This window comes from Dendropsophus ebraccatus, chromosome 4 (assembly GCF_027789765.1).
Source record: "Dendropsophus ebraccatus isolate aDenEbr1 chromosome 4, aDenEbr1.pat, whole genome shotgun sequence".
Classification (NCBI taxonomy): Eukaryota; Metazoa; Chordata; class Amphibia; order Anura; family Hylidae; genus Dendropsophus; species Dendropsophus ebraccatus.
This window is the reverse complement of record NC_091457.1, coordinates 9462827-9490815: the sequence shown is the minus strand read 5'-3', so window position 1 is coordinate 9490815 and position 27989 is coordinate 9462827. Positions and strand designations below refer to the sequence as shown.

Genomic DNA, 27989 nt, shown 5'->3' with positions numbered 1-27989 from the left:
GGAAATTCACCATTACAGGGTCTATGCAGGAAACTCACCATTACAGGGTCTATGCAGGAAACTCACCATTACAGGGTCTATGCAGGAAACTAACCATTACAGGGTCTATGCAGGAAACTAACCATTACAGGGTCTATGCAGGAAACTCACCATTACAGGGTCTATGCAGGAAACTCACCATTACAGGGTCTATGCAGGAAACTCACCATTACAGGGTCTATGCAGGAAACTAACCATTACAGGGTCTATGCAGGAAATTCACCATTACAGGGTCTATGCAGGAAACTCACCATTACAGGGTCTATGCAGGAAACTCACCATTACAGGGTCTATGCAGGAAACTCACCATTACAGGGTCTATGCAGGAAACTAACCATTACAGGGTCTATGCAGGAAACTCACCATTACAGGGTCTATGCAGGAAACTGTGACCCACTATCATCCTGGTGCCAGGATGGCAACTCTTGCTTCTTTTAATGCGCCTGTCGCACAGGTGACAGATGACCACATAGGTATCCTCCCTGCACTTTTTAAAAAACTGCCACTCAGGCGAGGTGTAGAGTCTAGTACCGACAGGCTGCGAGGATGGGCGGGCGCTGCCGATACTAGGACCTGCAGTGTAGGGGGTTTCCCCAGTGGTCATCTGCTTGTCCCGGCTACGCTTTCGACTTGTTAGTTGACTACTGCTGCCTGTCTGCTTTTTAGTTGTGGTGGGCCTGCTGGCAGACGGATTCCCGGTTGACGAATCCATCGAATAAGCCAACTCCTGCCGTGGATCCCATGTAACATCCGATGTAGCATCATCCGGCTTCAGAATGATGCTATCATCCTCATCAGGCTCCTGACCAGCCCTCTCTCGTCTACTGCCTACTGCTCTCCTGCCAGGCCTAACATGGGCCTGCTCTGATATCGCCTCCGACACAGCTATGCCCTGCACTTGATTGTCCACTGTCTCTCCCCCCACGTGCTCATCGTCATCAAAGAGCAGTTCGCTGCTCATAGACGCCAACAGTTCCCTTGCAGGTGGCGGATCAAAAGTTAGCGGCATGTTGCTGATGATGTCAGATGGAGGCCGTGGGGGAATTGCTGCGTGCCCGTGCCAAGTCAGGGTCGTGTCCGAGGTGCCCATAGATACCTGCCTGGCTGTCTCACTACTCATCCTTTTGGACGTCGAAGTGTGAGCCAGCCACTCCAGGACTGTGGAATTAGACGTGTGGACACGACCCTGGTGTGACAAAGGAAGCTCAGGCCTGCCACTGGACCTTCTTCCTGCAATACTTCTTCTGCCCCTTGAGCCAGACTCTCTGCCCTGCCCTCTGCCTAAAACGCTTTGTGAGGTTTCCTGCTGTCACTGTGCCATGACTTTATATTCAAATTATTTGTGTCTTAGGATAACACGTATGTCATATACACTCTTACAGGGAGCCAACTATGTGCACCCTTTGCTGTCCTATGCCTAAACTCTCTATCTTTGGCCCTCTCTATTTTTCTCTCTTAATCACTATATGTTTCTCCTCTCCACTTTCCTAATAATCTTGTGGTCTTTGCTTTTGTACAATATCTTCTCAGTAGTCAGTACAGCAGTGTACAGCAGCAGCAGCGTTTTGGCACTGAGGAGCTGTGTGCAGTAACACACTCCTTCCTCTCTCACTGCAGACTCTTAAAGCAATACCGACGTCACACGGAGGTGGGTAAGTGCAAGATCCCTGCTGATTGGATGTGTTCCGGGCATCATGGGAAAGCGCTTTTCCCGCCCGGAACACTTCCTGCTTTCTAAAATGGCAGCTGCCATTTTAGAAAGCAAGAAAAAAAATTTGAAGCGGACCTCCAAAAATCCGAATCCAAACGGACTCGGACTTTTGGAAAAATCCGAACCGGATCCCATACCAGCCGAACCGCTTCGATCATCTCTAGTTCAGACCCCACCAATCTCTAGATACAGCTGGGAAAAGTACGTGGCTGAGCGCATCTCTCCTCAGCTTGTTGGGATTTCTGTTTTGCTGCATGAGATGGGCGCCATTATAAGTCTTTGAAGCTTGTTTGGTGCAACGCCATAAGTAAGCTAGAAGATATAATTCATGCTCTTCTCTTTGTAGCTACTCAACAATGAGTCATGTTGATTTATAGTCTTTTTCATGTTGTATTATGAAGTAATGAGAGAAGTGATCATGTGGCTCCCGCTAGGATGGGGTTGATCACCATTTTTATTTTAAAGGAACACCTAAAAAAAAAAAAAATTAAGAACAGTTAGAGTGAAATTCCTTTACTGTTGTGTTTTACAGTCAAGTAAATCGGATACTCTGAGACTTGTTAAAGGGGTACTCCAGAGAAAAGAAAATCTTTCAAATCAACTGGCGTCAGAAAATTATGCTCTCACCAGAGGAGCCTGGATGGAAGCTCCTGTCCTACTGGCCTGTGAAGAGCCCTGTACTCTTGGACCCTTGAGAGTTAGGGTCGTATTCCATGGGCCGAGCAGGGCCCGATAACTATGTAAACGAGCGCCAATATGCTAGATCGACGCTCGTTTACTGGGCCTATTCTACAGCCCGATTATTGTTTAGCGACTGCTGCTGGGACATCATTACCGATGTCCTTGCAGCCCTTGTTTCATACATTACCGGTCAAGGCGCAGGTCTTCTCCTTCTTCCTCCCGGTCCCGCACCACAGCAGCATCCGAGCGGCCTGTTCGAACTGACAGAGCGCTCAGCCAATCACTGGCCGCGACGATCCCAGCTAGTGATTGGCTGAGCGGTCTGTCAGTTCAAACAGGCTGCTCCGAAGCTGCTGCGGCGTGGGACTGGGAGGAAGAAAGCGGGTGGCGACCGATGATTTTAGGTCTGAACCTAAATGAACGATCAGCCGATGACACGATCATCAGCTGATCGTTCTCTCTACTCCACTGAGCGATAATCGGCCGAATCGGGCAGATTCGGCCAATTATTACTCCGTGGAATAGGCCCCTTAAGCAATTAGGCCATTATCTTCAATCTCTCCCACCTCCCACACAGTATGGGCCTTCTTATACACACAGATATATCTGACAGTTCATTGAAGCCAAAGCCAGGAACAGACTATAAACAGAGAACAGGTCATACAGGAAAGACTGAGATTTCTCCTGTTTTCAAATCCATTCCTGGCTTTGGCTTTAAGAATCTGTCAGATAAATCTGTGTAATAAGGCCCTATGTTAGTGATCTCACACCTTTTGAAACCTTGTGTTTGGTAAAGGAGCCGCCTGGCCAGCGCTCTTCCTCCTCCCAGCTCACTCTTGTATTCCTCTGTTTTGGAATAAACAAGAACCTCCCCCAATTACCCTCTGGCTGTCAAAGTTAAAGCGGCACTATCAGCAGGTTCTTCCCAGAGAAGCTGCTGATATGCCGCAGCAGCAGAGGACCTCAGTAGCAGATTGCTGTTACTTAAGTTCCTCTGCTTCCCCGCATCGTTTATTAAATCGGTAATGCAATATGCGTTGAAACGCGTCGCTCTTTACTACTGTACATTTTATCGGAGTGTGCAATAAAGTGTCCAACAAGAGTCCCTATTCCTGCTCCAAGGCTGAAAGGTTGATTCAGTTGGTGGATGTAAGTTGGTCTCTTCCTGATATGCTGATCTTTCCCTCCCATTGTTGACATCTCATTGTCTAGGTTACCGACCACCACTCTGCTCTAAAAGCAAAGATCTGTTTGGTATAGAAAAAAGGAAAATGTCCAGCACAATGTCCATTAAAGGCTTGTTGTTTATTAAAGTTGAATCCGTAAAATACAAGTGGCAGATAGAAAAAATACACACGCTATTTTTTCTATCTGCTACTTGTATTTTACGGATTCAACTTTAATAAAGAACAATCTTATATCTGAGATGTGCCAAATTTTTGTACCTTGATGCGACAAACTCTGATGACTTAACCTTTTTTTTTCCTCTCCGAGATCTTGGCCCCCCCCCCCCCCCCCAAAAAAAAAAGGCTGCGGAGGGTACAGTAAAACTGATTTACTAGTTGAATAATACTATGTATTATGTAGCTATATATAAACCAACCAGATTACTGCCTTTAGAATGGTGGTCTGTAACCTTAATAATGAGCTGGGGGGGGGGGGGGGGGGGAGTGAGTCTGAGTGGGCCCCCAACCGGTTATGTTACTCATAGGGAACCTCAGCAGGTGACAAAGATTTCTGAATAATAAAGGGAATATTCTTCTACATTTCTTATAGTGAATAAGGATAAAGAGCAGTGTACGAGGCTTCTACATCTGAAATATAGAACCACAAAAAAAGTAAAAGGGCTTAACATTAGAAAAATATAGCTGCCTTCTTCCACAGACAGCACCGCTCTTGTCCTCAGTTTGCGTGTGGTATTCGACTAAAGTGAATAGAGCCAAGTTGTGATACCACACACAACCTAAGAGCAGGGGTGGCGCTGTTATGGAAGAAAACAATTATGTTGTTTTTTTTTTATTCTGGAGAACCCTTTTAACCAGATTATCTTCGCCTAAAAATAATAGTTCTCTATTGTATTGCCCCCCTGTGTGTAGTACACTCCTCCCTCCTGTGTTTAGTACAGACGCATGTGCAGTCTCCATCATACTGAGTACAAATGCTGGGAAGCTGGGTGACCTCCATCATACTGACTACAGGATACTGGGAAAGCTGGGTGACCTCCATTATACTGAATACAAGATTCTGGAAATTTGGGTGACCTCCATCAGACTGACTACAAGATACTGGAAAGCTGGGTGACCTCCATCATACTGACTACAGGATACTGGGAAAGCTGGGTGACCTCCATTATACTAAATACAAGATTCTGGAAATTTGGGTGACCTCCATCAGACTGACTACAAAATACTGGAAAGCTGGGTGACCTCCATCATACTGACTACAAGATACTGGGAAAGCTGGGTGACCTCCATGACACTGACGACAGGACCTCCATTATGCTGACTACTATAAAAGATACTGGGAAAGTTGGGTGACCTCCATGACATCGACAACAGGTCACTTGGCCTCTGCTGTATATATATATATATATATATATATATATATACACACACAGCAGTGAGCCACGTATATATATATATATATATATATATATATATATATATATATATATATATATATATATATATATATATATATGCATGGCAGTGACCAAGTGACCGTCAGGAGCTTTATATATATATATATATATATATATATATATATATATATATAGATAGATAGATAGATAGATAGATAGATAGATAGATAGATAGATAGATATGTACAGCAGTGACAAAGTGACCAGCAGACACACACAGATATACTGTACATATATAGTTCCTCCTGGTCATTTGGTCACTGCTGTATATATATATATATATATATATATATATATATATATATATAACTGACTGCTGTGTCTGGTCAGTGGTGTGGGTGGGCGGTTGTGTGTGTGTGTGTTGTCACTCCCCTCTCACAGTCTTCACTCCCCTCTCACAGTCTTCACTCCCCTCTCACAGTCTTCACTCCCCTCTCACAGTCTTCACTCCCCTCTCACAGTCTTCACTCCCCTCTCACAGTCCTCACTCCCCTCTCACAGTCCTCACTCCCCTCTCACAGTCCTCACTCCCCTCTCACAGTCTTCACTCCCCTCTCACAGTCTTCACTCCCCTCTCACAGTCCTAACTCCCCTCTCACAGTCCTCATTCTGTACCTGACAACTTCCAGAGCTGCTGCAGACGTCTTCACAGTCCCCCCCTGTCAGCCTCAAGAGCAGGGGCCCGCTATTCCCAGGTGCAGTTGCCCTCTTGGGGGACATGTGTTAAGGCTGTCTGCAAAAGCAATAGCTTTTGCAGACAGCCTTAACTGTCTGAGACCTCAGTGGGCCCCTGCCTGAGTGGGCCCGGGAGCGACAGCCCCCCCCATTTCGCTACTGGTCTGGGGGAAAGAAGGAAAAAGGGGGACATAATCAAAACCTTTAAATATGTACAAGGCCTAAATAAGGTTAAAGAGGGAAGAAACTAAAACACAAGAACAAGTGGCCAAGGTTATTGTGGAAAATATCAGAAGCAACATGGTGAAACCTCAGCAGTAAGTTGGTTTCCCTATTGCTGGACTTTGTGGGTCTTGTTATGGCCGCTCCTTGTTGTGGTATCAGAGCTCATGGCCATCTTCAGGTGTATGTGTCCCTTAGGCTACAGAGTCACAGCGCCCCCTGTCTGCCCCCTGATCAGTGTAGAGCATGCTTCCCCATATTACCCACCCCAAGCCGAGACCATACGAGGAGCCGGACAACTTATCTAAGAGATGGAGGAGAAGGATGAGATAACTGGTGACATGTTATAGAGATCAGTAGTAAGACAATTCATTCCTACCTGTCACCTGCGTCGTCAGCTCCTTACTGATCGGATCTCTCACAGGTTGAACTTTAAAACGTTGAGCACCATCATATACATCTATTGTTACAGATATAAAGGGAAGATATATAGGGAAGATTTAATAATTAAATATCTCCTGACTCTCCTTATTGTCTTTCTTTAAAGGGAAACAATCAGTACGATTGTGCTGATATGGTTCCCAGCTGCGCGGTATAGAGCTACTGCAGCTTGGGGTCTTTTAGTCTAAAAAAAAAAAATTCTTAGGGGCGATCTGATTACTGTATTTTCCGGCGTATAAGATGGCTTTTAAACCCCCCAAAATCTCCTAAGAAGTAGGGGTCGTCTTATACGCCGGGTATGGTCGCCCCATACGTGGGCTCAAAAATGGCACACAGTTAACTCACCTGGGGCCCGTTCCTGGCCTCCGGGTGTCTCCTTGCCCGTTCCCAGCACAGGCAGTGTGACGTACACTGCCTGTATCGGGGATACCCCGAAGCTCTTCCGGCAGCCCAGCGGCTCCTAGCTTCTCCGTTGAGACGTTTGGCTGCTCGGGGGAGCTTTGGGGGATCCCCGATGCAGGCAGTGTATGTCACTTATATATGTCTAACTTAATATAGAGCTCCAGCCATCTCGCCACCACAGAATATATTATATATATATATATATATATAAAACAGCACTTACCTTTCTTAACATAAACTCTGTACATAATGAGGAGAACCACAGACAGCAGCATGAAAAGTAGGAATAATACAATTGCAGCTATTCGAGGAATGTTTTCTGTGTAAACAAAAAATAAAGGTTATCAATTACATTTAGTTATTAACACTAATTGGAGGCATAATAATCCCTTATAGGAGCCTCCATTCATCTGTCACCCTTAACAATATAGTTGGAGACACATCTATGCCCCAGGCTACCATCCATTGGAACCACTGCCAGCCTCCTGGGGCACTGACCTCATGCATGGGGGAATGCACTTGCAGCAGAGAGTTGGCGGAAGCATCTCTATTGCACTCCAGACACACATGGAGATGCCAGTCCAGCACCCTCCACCGAAATAGGGAAGTAAGAGATGGCACTGGAACGCTGAGTGGGAGCTTGAAGAAGATTAAAGGGGTAGTGCGGCGCTAAAAAAATTATTTACAGAATAACAGACATTACAAAGTTATACAACTTTGTAATGTATGTTATGTCTGTGAATCGCCCCCTTCCCTGTGTCCCCCCACCCCCCGCACGTGTACCCAGAAGTGTGGTGCATTATACATTACCTGATCCGTGTCGAGGGCCGTCCGCCATTTTGTGCCAAATGTCATATTTGGACGGACGGCCGAATCCTTGCCGCCGCCCCCCTTCCGCCGCGTCACAACTGTGCTCAGCCGCGATTGGCTGAGCACAGTTATGCTCAGCCAATCGCGGCTGAGAGGCTGATGACGCTGTAATGTCTGTTATTCTGTGAATAATTTTTTAGCGCCGCACTACCCCTTTAAGTGAGTATGGCGGGGGAACATGACTACTGGTGGGACTTCACTACTGGATTACCAACCTACAGGGAAGGCTGGCTACAGGAGAAACTACCTCGCTAATGAAGAAAATCAAATATAGGGGACATTTCCATGTGGTAGAAAGTTACCAACTGGGGAGAACTGGAACTGGGGATATTACCTACAGAAGGGACCTGCTTACTGGACATACGGCCTGCTGAAAAATAGTAAAGTGTGTAGAGTGTAAGGCCACGTTCACATGGCATAAAATAACGGCTGTATGATCTTCATACGGATGCGGGCGCATTCCCCGCTACACACAATGGAGCTCTAGCAGAGCGCGTCCTCACCCCGCCATACTTTGACCACGCCCCAGGAGAGGCTTTCGGCACAGTCAAGTAAAATTACTGTGATTCGACAGTTGAGCTGAATGGGCCATCCGACTGCCAAAAATGGAAATAAACACCTAAGGGGAGATTTATCAAACTGGTGTAAAGTAGAATTGTTTTAGTTGCCCCTAGCAACCAATCAGATTCCACCTTTCATTTTTCAAAGAGTCTGTGAGGAATGAAAGGTGGAATCTGATTGGTTGCTAGGGGCAACTGGGCCAGTTTCACTTTACACCATGTTTGATAAATCTCCCCCCTAATCTATTTGGATACACTTAAATAGACTGGAAAACCCCACCGGCAAAAGCACCGACCATGTGATGGAGAATGAAATAGAGAGAAGCCAAGATTCAAGAAAGCTAAAAAGAATAAATAATAAAGAATAAAAGAATGGCACATTTCCCAACTTTATACTTTATACCACTTTATAGTAAAATAGGTGTAAAATTGGCCAGTACAAAGTATTAGTAAGTGTACTCACTGTATATACTGACAGCAGCTCCCTGTGTACCTCATAGAGCTAATATCAGAGTCCCCTCCTTCAGGCTGGGCTGCCCTGCTCTGTTTTGTTTCAGTCCACAAAATGGCTGACATGGAGGAGCATGTGACCATGCCCCCCCCCCCCTGTGTCCTCCATAGACATATACAGGCTCAGTGTGGACACTGGGGGGGCGGGGCATGGTCACATGTTCCTCCATGTCAGCCATCTTATGGACCAAAACACCACAGAACAGGGCAGCCCAGCCTGGAGGAGGGATGTCTGATATTAGCTCTATGAGGTACACAGGGAGCTGCTGCCAGTATATACAGTGAGTACACAGGGAGCTGCTGTCAGTATACACAGTGAGTACACAGGGAGCTGCTGTCAGTATATACAGTGAGTACAGGGAGATGCTGCCAGTATACACAGTGAGTACACAGGGAGCTGCTGCCAGTATACACAGTGAGTACACAGGGAGCTGCTGCCAGTATACACAGTGAGTACACAGGGAGCTGCTGCCAGTATACACAGTGAGTACAGGGAGCTGCTGCCAGTATATACAGTGAGTACACAGGGAGCTGCTGCCAGTATATACAGTGAGTACACTTACTAATACTGTACACTCAACTATTTTACTATTAAGTGGCCATCCACTTTTCCACATTTTCCAACTGTACTGTATCTTCTTTAAAAAAAATTGAAATAATGTGTTCAAAAACTTCTGAATCACGTTTTGGTCCGGGCTCCTGGTCCTGTATTTAAAGAGCCAGAGGTCACTTCCTGATCCCAGCTCCCCGTTTATTCCTGCGATCCCCGTTCCTAATCCCTCTGCCTTGCTCGATTTATCTGACCTCCCGCCTCAGTTTCAGTGTTGAACTAGGTAGTTTAGCACTGGAATTTGTGTCTGGATAATCCTGTTCTTGGGGCATGGGTAGCACATTGTACTTTGGCGAGGCATTAAGCTGGTGTGGATAATATATGCTGTGTTAGAAATGTTTTGGCGAGGGCACTAAATTTAACCTCTTGAGGACGAAGCCAATTTTTGTTTTTGCGTTTTCGTTTTTTCCTCCTTGCATTTAAAAGGCCATAGCACTCGCATTTTTTCACCTAGAAACCCACCTGAGCCCTTATTTTTTGCATCACTAATTGTACTTTGCAAAGGCAAACAATTTTTGCGTAAAATATGCTGCGAAACCAGAAAAAAATTATACGCGCGGTGAAATTGAAAAAATAAAATAAAATTATTTTTCTTCGGGGTGGCTTTGTTTTTACGCCGTTTGTCCTATGGAAAAACTGACATGTTATGTATGTTCCTCAAGTCTGCACGATTTAAAAGACATGCAACTTGCATAACTTTTATATTATTTGATGGCTTTAAAAAAAAATAAAACCTTTTGCAGAAAAAAAAACGTTCCAAAAAAATCGCTCCATTGCCATGCTTATAGCACTTTTATCCTTTGGTCTATGGGGCAGTGTGAGGAGTCATTTCTTGCACCAAGATCTGTACTTTCTATTGGTACCTTAATTGCGTATATGCAACTTTTTGATCGCTTTTCAATTTTTCTGGATTTGATGCGACCAAAAATGCACAATTTTTGCACTTTGGCGGGTCTTTGCGCTTACGCCGTTTACTGTGCGAGATCAGGAATGTGATTAAATTAATGTGGTGATACCAAACATGTTTATTTATTTATTTATTTTAATATATAAAAGGGTCAAAGGGTCAGCTGCATCGAACGGTCTTAATTAGCGGGAACGGCGATCGGACACTAATAGCCGCGGTCCCGTGCTGCAGATAGCAGTTGGGATCGTGGCAGTTCGCGGGTCGTGGTGCGGCCCAGCTCTGAACACCTCTTGCGGACGTATGCTGTACCGATACGGCATATGTCCTTAAGAGGTTTTTTATATAACAATGGGTTTTTGCTACTGGATTTCCTATTAATTTTTGGTGTAAGGGGTAAAATTATGTATGTAAAAAAAAAAAAATAAGATCAATTGGGTGATTATTTTATTGGGGACTTTACTTGGATGGAGACTAGCACGTGCCCAGAGGGTCCCTGTTCTCCCAGGAAGTGGGGTGGTGGCGCTCCATATGCTGACGCATAGAAGTGGACCCAAATCCCAACCCACTTTATGGTCACGAATGTTACATGTAGCAGAATGGTCTTTTCCATCGCCAAGAAGACTGCTGATCTCAGTGGGCGTTTCTTCCGGGAAAGAGAACTGGTAGCCTGTTGAGGAATGCCGCCGCCTTGTGGTGCCCATTGAGTGCCAATTGCAGCCCCTAAAGCAAACTAGCCTCTGCCTTTCTGGCACCATGACAGCTGCAGGGGGGCCCTGGGCAATTGCCCTGTTTGCAACCCCTCCCCCCAACCAACGCCAGCCATTACTAGAGCTAGTGGTGAGGCTGGAGCAGAAAAACATAAGCCATACGCAACTAACACAATTTATGAACATTGCCATATACCAGATTGTATAAAATGTATATACCTGGTACAGGATGCACTGATATAGTAACATTACAGGTAAGAGGGTCTCTCAGTGACCGGTGGCTGATCACACAGGAATATACATCTCCATTCTCCTCGGTGCTCATAGGTCTCACAGACAGCTCACTACTGATATCATACGTTCCATCACGGTTCCTTGCTGGTATACTGGTATAGATCCACCTATTCAGTTTAGATTTTTTGGAGGAACGATTACTGTACTTCACCCAATGTATAGTCACAGGTTGTGGATAGAAGCCGCTGACATAGCATGTAACCGATCTCTCAGTGTCTGGATACATCTCTAGTTTGGAGTCACTCACTGTACAGGTCGGTGCGGCTGAGGAGGAACAGAGACATAGAAATAGGAATAAAGGTAAAATCATCAGTCATACAATCATTAATGGATAAGGTTTTGTCCATACATGTGTCATAAACGATCCTGCATGTCACCTTCCTATAAGACTATGTTTGTGTCTGACGCTCCATGCTCAAGGTAGTTGTAAGATTTGTGAACAGAAAAGACCACTGTAAAGATGTCGTTATCACCGCCATTCCTTATGAGTCCATCATTAATAGAGTTGTCTGGTTAGAAATACTCATATAGGAGAATGTGTCTTCAGGAAATGACCTATTGTTTAGAGATGAACTATATAGATTGATAGCTCCTTAGTGGGCTCAGGGCACTGAGGATGAAGGAATGTCTCTTACCCTTATCCTCGGTAGTTGTGCCCGGTATGCCATTAGGAGCACTAGGGGGGATGGCTTCCGCCCCTGCAAGCACCATTGTGGCTGCCCTTGGGCTAGCCCTCTCCATTGATAATCATTAGATGGGCGGACTGGTTGGGGGCTGTAGCCAGCAGCCATCCCCTTCCATTTATAATCATTAGAGTGTGGGCCGGCCGCACTGGACAGCGATACAGAGACATCAAAAAAGTTGTCCCGATGTCCAATGTAAACATAAATAAATAACACAGTAAAACTAGTAAAAAAAACCTTATCCAGTGTTCCTGTGTGTCCCTATACACTGGGTGTCACACATCAAATAGGTAATAGTATATGTTGTACAGACCAAAGTATGTTACCTGACATATAGAGGAGTGTACTGAGTGGATCCGTGTCGTCATCCATGTACCCCCCGGGGGCTGGGTGCAGGTGGTCAGTGGAGCAGTTGAATGTCGGAGATGACGTCACGCGGGAACTCCTGCACATGTAGGGAGTTCTGGATCTGAGGTGTGTGTAAGGGGGGGGGGAACTGCTCGTTGCCTAGGAGAACAGGACGTTGCTGGCCCCGTGACTGAGCTGTCATCGGCAATGGTGTGCGATGTCTGTACAGTCAGGGTATAAGCGATGTACCGGCACGAGTGTAAGATTGTGCAGTTATTTGCTATGTGTCATATATTCTGCAGTAAATACTTTGGTCAGTAGGTGGCAGCGAACTAGTACACTGCCCATACACTGTATATATGTAGTACTGTATGTGAATGTGAATATTGTTTTCAGTTGCAAAGTATGAATATATGTAATTTCTGGGATGTTTTGGACGTACACGAGAGTAGGTAGGGAGTCAGAGAAGAGAAAGAGAGAAATGAGCAGAGTAGCGAGCAGCACTACAGTGGCACACTACATGTCACAGCAAGCCAGCCCCCACACCCAGCCCACTCCCAAGATGTGCTGAATAAAGATGGCTAAATATACATGGCTTGTTGTGCTGCATAAATGTGTACCTGTGGTATTATAAGTACGATGATAATAATAGGATGGGTACGGTACTTAAAGTAATGTGTGCTGGTGGGCACAATAGGTGCCCAGGTCTATTCCCCGTCGGGGGGTGGGGGGGTGGAGGCAAAGGCTACATAACTCAGGGTGTGAGTGAGTCCACTATGGCAATAGTGAGTGAGTCCACAATAGCACCTGCCTTCCTCACGCAGACTAGGACTGTGTCCATACACAACTAGGGTAGGCAATACCTCCCCCTGCGTGGCAGTGGTAACCCAAGTGTGGGGCCAACGCCACAAGGGGTGGACGACCACCATCCTCAGGGTCACAAAAAGTGATCCCCCAGGAACACACATACACAATTTGGGCAGAGGGCGAGGGTGTCAGCCTCGCGTCCTCGATGCCCTACAAATACACACAACCCTCCAGTCTAATGCAAAAGGGATTTTTTGGGAATCAGAAGCACATGTATATAATATTGCAAAAACAACCATGCATGGATCACAAATGGCACACAGGGGCTGGAGTAGAAGGTAGTGTGAATGGTGGCATAGGGAGAGGATCTGGTAAGGGCAGAGGCCGGAGCTGTGGGTTGACCAAAAGGAGAAGAGAGTGAGCAGATACAGGAGCCTCGTGCCAGAAGTCATCGAAGAGTCGCTCTGTCTTGTGTAGCTAATCTAGGAAAAGGTTAACACTTTACTTGAGATCTTCAGTGCAATACAAGAAAAGATGAAAGTGCAAAAAAGATAATCACAAAAATAGGGATACAACAATGTCCTTTCTCCTGATGGACAACACAGAGCGTTTGGTTTAGGTGGTTGTAATAGTGAGGTGGTAGGCAGTAAGTAGTAAGCAGGTGTAGGGTCTTGGGGCCTTGCCTATTAGTGCAGAACTCTGCCGGGACAGCTAGTAGTGTGACTTTTGTAGAAAAAGCTATTACTCACAGTTAAGACTGAAGAGAAATAAGACCACCTTAAAAGCTCATTGAGTGCCAGGTCTGGTAGTTCGAGTCCCAGCGTTTAACAAATGGGTGTAGCTAACCCCTCAAGGTTTCCCGAGAAGGTTCCAATGGAGTTTTTCAGCTTAGGCTCTTTGCTCCACTGCAGATCAATCCTGGATAGGTTCATTGTCTTGAAGAATTGGTTATTCCAGGCGGAGGCACGGTTTCTCCCAGGTGACAGTTACCCCGCCTCTGGGTCTAGCACTGTGTACTAGGTAACCTATATAGGGGTAACCGGCACTAACCTTCTATTGGTGGAAAAAATGCTCGAAGAAAGTTGTGTAAATGTGTGATAGGTGAAGAAGTGTGAGGTACCTAAACCATTGATTGTTCAACACATAACAGTTAAACACACAAGTAACCCTTCAGCTGTGCACAAATAGGGGAGAGTGAGACACCAAGTGGTGATATTGCAGAAAGGCACCCATCATCCCAGAGTGTAACACCTGATTGAGTTACCTTTTGACAGGTGGAAACAAAGAGGTAGTGGCACACCTGTCCTGGGACACTACACTTAGTTTCCACTCCTTGAATACATTGCATACCTTATATTGTGGTAAAGCTTGTGGTTGAGCTTTTTCCTGTATTGTGTGTATAGCAGCACTTACCTGACACCTCCATGGTAACTTTACTTATTGCTTTCTCAGGAGTGACGATAACAGTACAGGTGTATTCTCCATCATCACTGGGCTGTATGTTGGGTATATACAGGCTGCCATCTCCTCCCATAAGTCTACTGTCTGGTATATATGACCCAGGTCTGGTTTGGATATGATCTCCACCATGGAACCAACATACAGGTTCTTCTTTTCGTTTAAATGTTGTCAGAGTCCAGCGCACAGAAACCATCGAGAGATCCAGGGGTGACATCTCATATCCATAGAAGAGACAAGGGAGGATTGTATTGTGACCTGCCAGTGCCTCTATAGGGGACTCCGTCCTGCGGATTCGTAATCTACCTGGAGGATAGACAAGAATTACATCATTTAGTAACATCCTACAGCTGTCATATCTGGACTACAAGTCCCATCCAAATTTATCGGCTAGAGGAGAATTCCCAGTAATGAGTGTCCAGCTACTTTGCAATGTGAGAAAATATTATTTTACTGAAAGAGTAGTAGATACCTGGAACAAACTTCCAGCAGAGGTGGTTGGTAAATCTACAATAAAAGAATTTAAACACGCCTGGGATAAACATCTATCTATCCTAAGATAATAAGAAAGAAAATACTAAAAGGGCAGACTAGATGGACCCAGTGGTCTTTTTCTGCGGACAGTCTTCTATGTTTCTATGTACAGCCGTAACTGTATGGACGCACAGCTCTATTTATGATCATATTTTCATAAAGATGAGTCCCAGTTGTCACTGCACAACTACAGCAGGGAGACCCTTCAGCAATGTTTGGCCTTATACACAATTTCCATAAATTTGTCCGTAATTGCGATCTATTTTAGGGCCCATTGATTTCTATTGGGCCGGTCACGCTATCTGTAGTTTTACAGATCTGCAATCCGTTCCTCAAATAATAGAACATTGCAGAACAATTCGCCAATAGAAGTCTATGCGATCTGCATTTATTGCGGACGTTACAGATGTTACATCAGTAACGTCTGCAAAAAAAAATAAAAATACAGATCACCTTCCCATTTTTTGTGTATAAAATATGGATTGTGGAAGAACTAGGGACACTTTTTTTGCAAACTGCAGACAAAATATACTGAACGTGAAAATGGGGGAATAGTGTAAATTCTGAAGGACCTTGTAACTATGATGTCACCATAGGTCCTTTAGAACAGCACTATGTGGCGTTGGTGAGGCGTGGGGTCCCTGCCTGTACCTGACATCACACACAGCAGGGACCACAAAGCAGAGGCTACCCTGATCGTGACAGCTCTGCGTCATCAGTGTAGGCTCCGTACTGACAGGAAGTTAAGGACCAATGATGATGTTATGATCACATGACCGTGATCTCCCAGGTCCTTAACACCTGGGGGCAGAGTGAGGAGCACTCACTTTGGCTGCAGCAGGCTGTGTGTGTGTGTGCTATGTCTGCAGCAGGCTGTGTGTGCGTGTGTGTGTGTGCTATGGCTGCAGCAGGCTGTGTGTGCGTGTGTGTGTGTGCTATGGCTGCAGCAGGCTGTGTGTGCGTGTGTGTGTGTGTGCGCGCGCTAGGCTGCAGCAGGCAGTGTGTGTGTGTGTGCGATGACTGCAGCAGGCTGTGTGTGTGTGTGCACTATGGCTGCAGCAGGCTGTGTGTGTGTGTGTGCTATGGCTGCAGCAGGCTGTTTGTGTGTGCTATAGCTGCAGCAGGCTGTGTGTGTGTGTGTGTGTGTGCTATGGCTGCAGCAGGCTGTGTGTGTGTGTGTGTGCTATGGCTGCAGCAGGCTGTGTGTGTGTGCTATGTCTGCAGCAGGCTGTGTGTGTGCTATGGCTGCAGCAGGCCGTGTATGTGCTATGGCTGCAGTAGGGTGTGTGTGTTTGTGTGCACTATGGGTGCAGGGATGACTAATGTCACAGATGCCAGGAAACATTGTAACCTAATTCTAAATGCAACATGAGATGCCCTATGAGTGGCCATCCTACTTTGAATTTATCCTTCTCTCAAATGCAAAAGCTTTTTGCTTTTGACTGTGAAACCCTGTACAAAAAAAAGCAGTAAGAGAACTAGGCCACTAAACCGGAAGCTGACGCTGGCCTTGTGTGCCTTGGGGCTGTGAAAAGGGAAAGGGGTGTGTGTGTTTATAAACTGCTAGGTGATTAGAAGGGTTATTCAGGTGGAGCAGTATGTATTGGTGCACTGTGTTGTTGGGTTATTCAGGTGGAGCAGTATGTATTGGTGCACTGTGTTGTTGGGTTATTCAGGTGGAGCAGTATGTATTGGTGCACTGTGTTGTTGGGTTATTCAGGTGGAGCAGTATGTATTGGTGCACTGTGTTGTTGGGTTATTCAGGTGGAGCAGTATGTATTGGTGCACTGTGTTGTTGGGTTATTCAGGTGGAGCAGTATGTATTGGTGCACTGTGTTGTTGGGTTATTCAGGTGGAGCAGTATGTATTGGTGCACTGTGATGTTGGGGTAATCAGGTGGAGCAGTATTTCTGGGTGCAGTGTAGTATTGGGTTGTGCGCATGTATGATTCAGTCCTAAAGTTTTAAAGAACATCTGCTGCAAGACCCCTAAGGATTATTTGACCCAATAGGATAATTAGTGATAGCGTGTTCTCTGGGGTCCCTTCTTTCTTTTAATGGTGTTTGTTTATATACTAATGTTTTTATCTTTTTATTTTAGATCTTAGAATACCCTGTTCTGCTCTGTTGTTGAGGGTATCCAGTGGAAACATCGAAGAAGCGAATAAAGGAAACCATATACCAATTTTATTATACATCCTTTGATACATGGAGATCCCCATTTTTTATTTAAAAAAAATGTATAAATATTTTTTAGAAATATTTTTTTCTATATATTTTTTATATACAGACTTTTAAATATATTGACATTTGAATCACTTGGTCATTTATTATCATGTATTATAATATATTTTTGTATTTCATAAGCACGGGTTTTGTAATTTTTAGGGTTTTGATATATTCACACTGGCACATTGGTCACTTGTATAGAATAGAAAGAAAAGAATTTTTTATCAGCACTTATTATGCACTAAATTATAATTATGTATTATTTTACTCGTAGATTGATTCATTATTGGGTATATATTTTGCACGCATACACACCATGCGGTAGCGTGCGATCACGTGACCAGCAAGGGGAGGCGTCTGCAAACCCGGAATCCTCATAAATAGAGCAGACTAGATGGGACTAGCACACCTCCGTGAGCATGCAAATCGCGAAACGTGCGTTGGAGGCGGTGTAGCACGCAGCTTACATCAGGTATGGTCACTATGTGTTGGGCCTTATGCACACGTTCCGTAATTTACGAATCCGTATTTACGGATCCGAGTTAGTGCACATTAATGTCTATTGGGCTATTCACACTATCAGTAGCAGAAATGGATGAAAATCTATCCTGAAAAAAAAAAGGACATGTCCTAGTGCGGACCCAGTGCGGACCCTTTTTTTTTTTTGCGGATCCTCTCATTGAAATCAATTGGTTATGGATTGTTTACGGATTGTAACATGTTGGCATCCGTATTTCCGCAAAAAAATACGGATGAAGTGCATTGAAAAGCAATGAGTAGTAAAAAAAAATACGGATGGAATACGGATGTCCAATCCGTAATTTCTCACGGGTTGTTTCAGGACCAGAAAAAAATACTGAACGTGTGCATAAGGCCTTGGGTGGGGGATCTCGGACACCACTTGGAATGGCTCCCTATTGCTTACTAACAGCACCTTATATTAGGCCTTGCAGGGGTGGTGCAGTAGTACACTATTCACACTATGAGGCTATGTTCACACTATGTATGTGTGCGGCTGTATTTTTTATGCGGCTGTAAATGTGCGGATGAAACTACGGCCGTGGGAAAAAATAGACATGCGGCTCAAAACATACGGTCATTTACTTGGAAATCTGGTTCAACTAAAAATAACAAATAAAATCTTAAGAAAGTGATGCAAACACCTCTGGATGCATCTGGGAAAGCAGGGAACACAGTTTACATGAATCGCTATTGCCGGGGTTTGCGATCCTCTGCACTATAGCCGATGTCTCTCATGGTTAATATATTGAATTAATAAAACACATTTTCTTTGTAATAAAGTCCCTTTTATTGTTCAATAATTAAATTTAAACGTTTCCATCATTTTGCAATTAAATATACTGTTAAAATAAATATATATATATAAATAAATGTATATTTATATATATATTTATTTTTTGACAGTATATTTAATTGCACAATAATGGATTTGTTTAAATTAAATTATTGAACAACGAAACTGATTTTATTTCAACGAAAATGTGTTTTATTAATTAAATATTAATTAGTACAGGAAGCTCCATAGGCCGTTAATTCATATTCCCGGCAATAGAGCTTTCTGTACTAATCATCACTTTACTTTAATGAAAACATCAAATGTTTCTTCTAATTATGTTATCACAATAGCATTATTAGAAGAAACATTTAGAATTATATGTGCGCTCAGCTGATTGGCTGATCGGCTGAGCGCACATATCAAGAGCCGGTCCGCAGCACAGTGACTTCATTGTGCTGCGGACCAGCGAAGAGGACACATCGGGGTGAGTATAGAGCTCTCCCCACCCCCTCTCCAGCACTGCACCCCTCCCCAGCACTGCACCCCTCCCAGCAAGGAAGGGGGGTCACTTAACCCCTTCCTTGCTGGGATGGGTGCAGTCTGACATCAGTCTGGCCCCCAAGGGGTTAAGGGGGATGCAATACATCCTCCCTTAACCCCTTGGGGGCCAGACTGTAAGCAGCGATCTGTAAAGATGCTGCATACTGTAAGGAGCACAACACCACTCACAATGATGGGTGTTGTGCTCCTGTTTGTGTGTTTTTTGTGTGTTTCTCCCTTTTTGTTTTTCAGATATCGGTATCCTCAGGTATCGGTCGGATTCCGTGGACTACATCGATGACCAGCGTTTTTTTTTGTTTTTTTTTTATAAAATGGTCAATGAGGGGTGTGGGGGTGTTTTTATTTGAATAAAAAATTTTTTTAACTTGTGTCTTGTCTTTATTTCTTTACTTTATAGACTTAGTAGTGGAAGCCGTCTAATAGACGGAATCCATTACTAAGTTGGGGCCTAGTGTTAGCCGGTATAAAATAGCTAACACTAACCCCCTATTATTACCCCAGTACCCAATGCCACCAGGGGTACTGGGAAGAGCCGGGTGCCAGTGGTCCCGGAGCGTCAATATTGGCGCTCCTGGACCGGGCGGCAGCAGGCTGGTAAGATTTAGGCTGGGGAGGGCCTAAACCAATGGCTCTTCCCACCCTGGTGTTACCAGGCTGCTGTCGTTTGGTTTTTAACCCGGCTGGTTATAAAAATAGGGGGGACCCTATGCGGGTTTTTTTTAAAATAAATAAATAATAAAAAAAAAAACGCATAGGGTCCCCCCTATTTTTATAACCAGCCGGGTTAAAAACCAAACGACAGCAGCCTGGTAACACCAGGGTGGGAAGAGCCATTGGTTTAGGCCCTCCCCAGCCTAAATCTTACCAGCCTGCTGCCGCCCGGTCCAGGAGCGCCAATTTTGACGCTCCGGGACCACTGGCACCCGGCTCTTCCCAGTACCCCTGGTGGCATTGGGTACTGGGGTAATAATAGGGGGTTAGTGTTAGCCATTTTATACCGGCTAACACTAGGCCCCAACTTAGTAATGGATTCCGTCTATTAGACGGCTTCCACTACTAAGTCTAAAAAGTAAAGAAATAAAGACAAGACACAAGTTAAAAAAAAAATTTATTCAAATAAAAACACCCCCACACCCCTCATTGACCATTTTATTTAAAAAAAACAACAAACAACTGCTGGTCATCGACGTAGTCCACGGAATCCGACGTAATCCCCAGGATACCGATATCTGAAAAACAAAAAGGGAGAAACACACGAAAAACACACAAACAGGAGCACAACACCCATCATTGTGAGCGGTGTTGTGCTCCTTACAGTATGCAGCATCTTTACAGATCGCTGCTTACAGTCTGACCCCCAAGGGGTTAAGGGAGGATGCATTGCATCCCCCTTAACCCCTTGGGGGCCAGACTGATGTCAGACTGCACCCATCCCAGCAAGGAAGGGGTTAAGTGACCCCCCTTCCTTGCTGGGAGGGGTGCAGTGCTGGGGAGGGGGTGGGGAGAGCTCTATACTCACCCCGATGTGTCCTCTTCGCTGGTCCGCAGCACAATGAAGTCACTGTGCTGCGGACCGGCTCTTGATATGTGCGCTCAGCCGAACAGCCAATCAGCTGAGCGCACATATAATTCTAAATGTTTCTTCTAATAATGCTATTGTGATAACATAATTAGAAGAAACATTTGATGTTTTAATTAAAGTAAAGTGATGATTAGTACAGAAAGCTCTATTGCCGGCAATATGAATTAACGGCTTAATGGAGCTTCCTGTACTAATTAATATTTAATTAATAAAACACATTTTCGTTGAAATAAAATCAGTTTCGTTGTTCAATAATTTAATTCTAACGAATCCATCATTGTGCAATTAAATATACTGTCAAAAAATAAATATATATATATATAAATATACATTTATTTATATATCTATTTATTTTAACAGTATATTTAATTGCACAATGATGGATTCGTTAGAATTAAATTATTGACCAACGAAACTGATTTTATTTCAACGAAAATGTGTTTTATTAACTTAATATATTAACTATTAGAGGCATCGGCATTCGGCATCATTGCCGGCTATTTTTGAAGTACTCCGTACGGACCGCCTGTCACTCCACGGCCGCATTTCCAGCCGCAAACAATGGTCTTGTTCATTTTTTACGGGTCCGTTTACGATAGGGCCGTAGATTCATACATAGTGTGCACTGTGCAGCCGTATATCGTATACTTTCCAGCGTACGTATGAACCACCAAAAATACCGCCGCACAATTACAGCCGCAAATACAGCCGCACAGTTACATAGTCTGAACCTAGCCTTAGTGTTATTTGTGTAGCAGAGCCAGTGTCGGGTTGTATTATTGGTACTATTTGGATATTATTTTGGTTTAGCCCCATTCATACATGGTAGATATGCATTTGTCATATATTATTTACATTGTAGTGATCATACCGCCGTGTGCATAATTTTACCTCACCTTGTGTCATTTTAATCATTGTGAATTTTTGATTTTGTGAATAAAAAATAATTTGTGGTTTACCAGTGAATTTTGCCTCATTTTTTAGGAAATGTTGGGTTATACAGGTGGAGTGGTATTTATTGGGGCAGTGTTCTGTTGGGTTATACAGATGGAGCAGTATTTATTGGGGCAGTGTTTTGTTGGGTTATACAGATGGAGCGGTATTTATTGGGGGAGTGTTCTGTTGGGTTATACAGATGGAGCTGTATTTATTGGGGCAGTGTTCTGTTGGGTTATACAGATGGAGCGGTATTTATTGGGGGAGTGTTCTGTTGGGTTATACAGATGGAGCGGTATTTATTGGGGCAGTGTTCTGTTGGGTTATACAGATGGAGCGGTATTTATTGGGGCAGTGTTCTGTTGGGTTATACAGATGGAGCAGTATTTATTGGGGCAGTGTTCTGTTGGGTTATACAGATGGAGCAGTATTTATTGGGGCAGTGTTTTGTTGGGTTATACAAATGCAGCAGTATTTATTTGTGCAGTGTGGTGTTGGGTTATACAGATGGAGCAGTATTTATTGGTGCAGTGTAGTGTTGGGTATTATAGATGAACTTAGAAAATGGACCCGAAATACACTACTGGTATATAGGACCCTAAAACTATACACTACAGGTATACAGGAACTCCACCAACTATATACTACTGGTATATAGGACCCCAAACTATACACTACAGGTATAAAGGACCTCCACCAACTCTATACTACAGGTATACAGCACCTTTACCAACTCTATACTGCAGGTATATAGTACCTCCAAACTTTACACTACATGTATTAAGGACCTCCACCAACTATGTACTACAGGTATACAGGACCCTCAAACTATACACTACAGGTATCCAGGACCCTCAAACTATAAACAACAGGTATACAAGACCTCCACCAACTATACATTACAGATATACAGCACCAACTATATACTACAGGTATACAGGACCCCCAAACTATACAGTACAGGTATACAGGACCTTCACCAACTATACACTGCAGGTATACAGGACTTCTCAAACTATACAGTACAGGTATACAGCCCCCTCCCCCCAACTATACACAACAGGTATACAGCCCCCCCAACTACACACTATAGGTATACAGCCCCCCCCCCACCCCCCAACTATGCACTACAGATATGTGGGACCCCTAAAAACTATACACTGTAGGTATACAGAACCCCTCCAACTATTCACTACAGGTGCTTGCTCACTGTGCTTGCTGACAAGTGGTTGAAAATAAGGAGTTGAAAAAAGGAGTTGAAAGAAGGAGTTACAAGTTCTGGTAAGTGCTAAATCGCTTTCTTTTTCACTGTTTTTGTTGCACTGAGGATGATGGCTAGCGAGATGGAAGGATTCATTCAGTGCGCAGTCTGCCGCATGTACGCACAACTGGAGCAGGTGTTCCAGGGTGAGTACCGCTGTGACAGATGTGAGCATGTTGCCCATCTAGAAGCTCGAGTTAGAGATCTGGAGAAGCATATTGCAACACTGAGGGAACTTGGCCACCTTGAGAGGGAACTTCGGCTCACTGAGCAGGAAGTTAGTGGGGTAGAGATGGAGGGTGGTGATATAGATCAGGAGGCCCAAGTAAGTAGCTGGGTTAATGTAGTTAGAGGGACCAGTAAGGGATCCAAGAAAAGGAAGGCCACTTCTCCTACTGTATGCCCAAGCAAAATTGCCAAGTTAGGTGATGATGCAAGGGCATCCGTGTCAGAAATGGCAGCTCTAGTGGAACCTGTTCTCCCTAACAGCCGGGGGAACAGTCCAACTAGTAGTGGGCGGGATGGTATTGTAGGTAGGCCTAGACAGCTAGTGGTTGTAGGGGATTCTATAATCAGGAAGACGGATAGAATAATTTGTCGCCAAGACCGCCTCAACCGAATGGTTTGCTGTCTCCCTGGTGCCAGGGTTCGGCATGTGGTGGAAAGGGTGGATAAATTACTTGGGGGGGCTGGGGATGACCCAGCTGTCGTGGTCCATGTGGGAACCAATGACAGGATACAAGGTAGGTGGAGGTCTATTAAAAATAATTTTAGAGAACTAGGTGCTAAGTTGAAGGGGAGGACCTCCAAGGTGGTATTCTCTGGAATACTGCCTGTGCCATGCGCATCGCAGGAAAGACAGCTGGAGCTAAGGGAGTTAAATGCATGGCTCAAGTCATGGTGTAGAGGAGAAGGGTTTGGGTTTTTAGAGCACTGGGCTGACTTTTCATTGGGGTACAATCTGTTTTCCGCAGATAATTTGCACCTTAATGGAAGGGGGTCCGCTGTGCTGGGGGAGAGAATCCTAGAAGGGGTGGAGGGGTTTTTAAACTAGGGATGTGGAGGGAGGACAATGTAGTATGTAATGTAGTGGCAGATAGGTTAGAGAGGGGACAGAACATTGAGGAGGGAGGAGAAGGGTCCTGTGGGGGGAGGATAAGAGCAGTGGATAGGGAGGAGGGTCCTGTGGGGGGAGGATAAGAGCAGTGGATAGGGAGATCCATATGTTGCAGATGAACAGTGGGGATGATTGTAGCCACAGCACAGTAATAAATCCCATTTCTTATAATGAATCGGTTAAACTCGATGGTAATATAAAGTGTATGGTTACTAATGCCAGAAGTCTAGCCAGCAAGATGGGGGAGCTAGAGGCCTTGGTTCTGGAGGAGTCCATTGATGTGGTTGGTGTGACTGAGACATGGCTGGACTCCTCACATGACTGGGCTGTCAATATTCAGGGATTTACGTTGTTCAGAAGGGACCGGGTGGGCAGAAGGGGAGGAGGAGTATGTCTGTATGTCAGAAATGATATTAAAGTGAGTGTAAAAGATGCAATAGTGGGCGATGACTGTGATGATGTGGAAGCATTGTGGGTAGAACTACAGAAGGAGGTAAAGAGTGAAAAAATTATTCTTGGTGTAATCTATAGACCCCCCAACATTACTGAGGAGGTAGATGGTCATTTGAATAGACAAATAGAGCGGGCTGCCCGGGAGGGGACAGTAGTGATAATGGGGGACAACTACCCAGATATAGATTGGGGTCACGGTTCAGCTAAATCCACAAAGGGGAGGGAATTTCTTAACCTCCTGCAGGATAATTTTCTGGGCCAGTTTGTGGAGGAGCCAACTAGAAGTGATGCCTTGTTGGATCTGGTTATTTCTAACAACGCTGAGCTGGTTGGGGATGTCACTGTCCATGAACACCTGGGTAATAGTGACCACAATATAGTGACTTTTAGCTTAAAGTGTAGAAAAGAACAACATGTTGGGAGGGCAAAAACTCTTAATTTTAAAAGGGCCAATTTTCCTGGGTTAAGGGCGGAACTTCAGGGCATAGACTGGGAGCGGCTGCTGTCACATACGGATACAGCTAATAAATGGGAAATCTTCAAATCCACATTAAATAACTGTACTGCCAAATATATTCCTATGGGTAACAAATATAAACGGTTAAAATCCAATCCCACATGGCGACAACCGAGGTTAGAGGGGCTATAAATGAGAAAAAGGGGCATTCAAAAAATATAAATCAGAGGGGTCAGCTGTAGCATTTATACATTACAAAGAAGTCAACAAAACCTGTAAAAATGTAATAAAAGCAGCAAAAATCCACAACGAAAGGCAGGTAGCTATAGATAGCAAAAGAAACCCCAAAAAATTCTTCAAATATATTAATGCAAGAAAACCAAGGTCAGAGCATGTAGGACCCCTAAATAATGGCGACGGGGAATTAATAACTGGGGATCAGGAGAAAGCTGAGTTACTTAATAAGTTCTTCAGTTCTGTATATACAAAAGAGGATGGAGCTGTGGTGGGTGGGGCCAGTACTGAGGTGGGTGGGGCCAGTGCTGCTAACACATGTAATGTACTGAACTGGTTTACTATAGATATGGTCCAAGATAAATTAAACAAACTCAATGTAACCAAAGCTCCAGGGCCTGATGGATTACACCCCAGAGTTCTTAGGGAACTCAGTTCTGTAATTTCACTACCCTTGTATGAAATATTCCGTGATTCTTTGCTTACTTGTATTGTGCCGAGGGACTGGCGTAAGGCAAATGTAATGCCGATCTTCAAAAAGGGCTCTCGAACTTCCCCAGGTAACTATAGACCTGTAAGCTTAACGTCCATTGTGGGGAAACTATTTGAGGGGCTTATAAGGGACTACATCCAGGAATATGTAGTGGCTAATAGTATTATAAGTGATAACCAGCATGGTTTTACTAAGGACAGAAGCTGTCAAACCAACCTAATATGTTTCTATGAAGAGGTAAGTAGAAGCCTGGATGGCGGCGCGGCTGTGGATATCGTGTACCTGGATTTTGCAAAAGCGTTTGACACAGTTCCTCATGGACGTCTGATGGGTAAGTTAAAGTCTATCGGTTTGGAAAATTTAATGTGTAACTGGATTGAAAACTGGCTTAATAATCGTACCCAGAGAGTGGTGGTCAATGATTCCTACTCCGAATGGTCCCCGGTAATAAGTGGTGTACCCCAAGGGTCAGTACTGGGCCCTCTTCTGTTTAACTTGTTTATTAATGATATTGAGAATGGAATTAACAGCAATGTTTCTATCTTTGCAGATGACACCAAGCTTTGTAGTACAGTACAGTCTATGGAGGATGTGCAGATATTACAGGCTTTGTAGTACAGTACAGTCTATGGAGGATGTGCAGATGTTACAGGATGACTTAGACACACTTAGTGTTTGGGCGTCCACTTGGCAAATGAGGTTCAATGTGGATAAATGTAAAGTTATGCACCTGGGTACTAATAACCCACATGCATCATATGTCCTGGGGGGAGTTATTCTGGGAGAGTCGCTGATGGAGAAGGATCTGGGTATACTTGTAGATAATAGACTACAGAACAGCACACAATGTCAGTCAGTGGCTTCTAAGGCCAGCAGGATATTGTCATGCATTAAAACAGGCATGGACTCTCGGGACAGGGATATAATATTACCGCTTTATAAAGCTTTGGTGCGGCCTCATCTGGAATATGCCGTCCAGTTTTGGAACCCGATTCATAAAAAGGATGTTCTAGAGCTGGAGAGGGTACAAAGACGGGCAACTAAACTAATAAGGGGAATGGAGCATCTTAGTTATGAGGAGAGATTAAGAGAATTACATTTGTTTAGTCTGGAGAAGAGACGTTTAAGGGGAGATATGATTAATTTATTTAAATATATAAATGGCCCCTACAAGACATATGGGGAAAAGATCTTCCAGGTAAAACCCCCTCAAAGGACAAGAGGGCACTGCCTCCGCCTGGAGAGACATGGGGGCGCTGCCTCCGCCTGGAGAGACAAGAGGGCACTGCCTCCGCCTGGAGAGACAAGGGGGCGCTGCCTCCACCTGGAGAGACAAGGGGGCACTGCCTCCGCCCGGAGAGACAAGGGGGCGCTGCCTCCACCCGGAGAGACAAGGGGGCGCTGCCTCCACCCGGAGAGACAAGGGGGCGCTGCCTCCGCCTGGAGAGACAAGAGGGCACTGCCTCCGCCTGGAGAGACAAGGGGGCGCTGCCTCCGCCTGGAGAGACAAGGGGGCGCTGCCTCCACCTGGAGAGACAAGGGGGCACTGCCTCTGCCTGGAGAGACAAGGGGGCGCTGGCTCCGCCTGGAGAGACAAGGGGGCGCTGGCTCCGCCTGGAGAGACAAGGGGGCGCTGCCTCCGCCTGGAGAAAAAAAGGTTCAACCTCCGGAGGCGACAAGCCTTCTTTACCATGAGAACTGTGAATCTGTGGAACAGTCTACCACAGGATCTGGTCACAGCAACAACAGAAGAGGGCTTCAAAACAGGGCTAGACAGGTTCTTAGAGCAAAATAATATAAATGCATATGTATAGAACCTATCACCCCTCCCCCTTCCCTGTATCCATCCCCTCCTTGGTTAAACTTGATGGACATGTGTCTTTTTTCAACCGTATTAACTATGTAACTATGTAACTATGTATACACTAATTCCACTGATTAACTCAGATGAAACAATACCTTTAGATTGGCCTCCTGGGCAAATCTAATTAACACACTGACACTTTATACCCGGGCAGCGCTGGGTACATTTTCTAGTCTAGTAAATAATTGCATACAGCGTCAAGAGATGTGTGTAGAGGGGATGAGTCAGCAGAAATCTATAGTATAGTGTCTCTAATGTTATGCTCTTCTATGTATATAAATATCTCCAATTGCAAGACTTACCAGCTGCAGGATGGAGGAGGGTGAGGAGTATAACCCCCATCATCAGAAGAAGCCTCCGCACTGTGATCTGGGTGTCCGCCATCCTGTCTGAGCTGCTGCTGTTC

The 27989-nt window shown here is 44.8% G+C and overlaps 1 protein-coding gene across 2 annotated transcripts; it reads right to left on the bottom strand.

The window, feature by feature from the left end:
• Positions 1–32: 32 nt before the first annotated feature.
• LOC138787849 (natural cytotoxicity triggering receptor 3 ligand 1-like) lies at positions 33–27989 on the bottom strand. 2 transcript variants are annotated; one of them, XM_069965109.1, is made up of 6 exons: positions 27886–27989; positions 14522–14872; positions 11196–11534; positions 7036–7131; positions 6349–6429; positions 33–2221 (listed from the first exon to the last, which is right to left on the bottom strand). In XM_069965109.1, the coding sequence occupies exons 1-6, from the start codon at positions 27965–27967 to the stop codon at positions 2205–2207; spliced, it is 966 nt and encodes a 321-aa protein (XP_069821210.1). In that variant the 5' UTR covers positions 27968–27989; the 3' UTR covers positions 33–2204. The 2 variants fall into 2 exon arrangements, with proteins under 2 accessions (XP_069821210.1, XP_069821211.1); XM_069965110.1 differs by lacking the exon at positions 33–2221 and adding an exon at positions 5842–5911.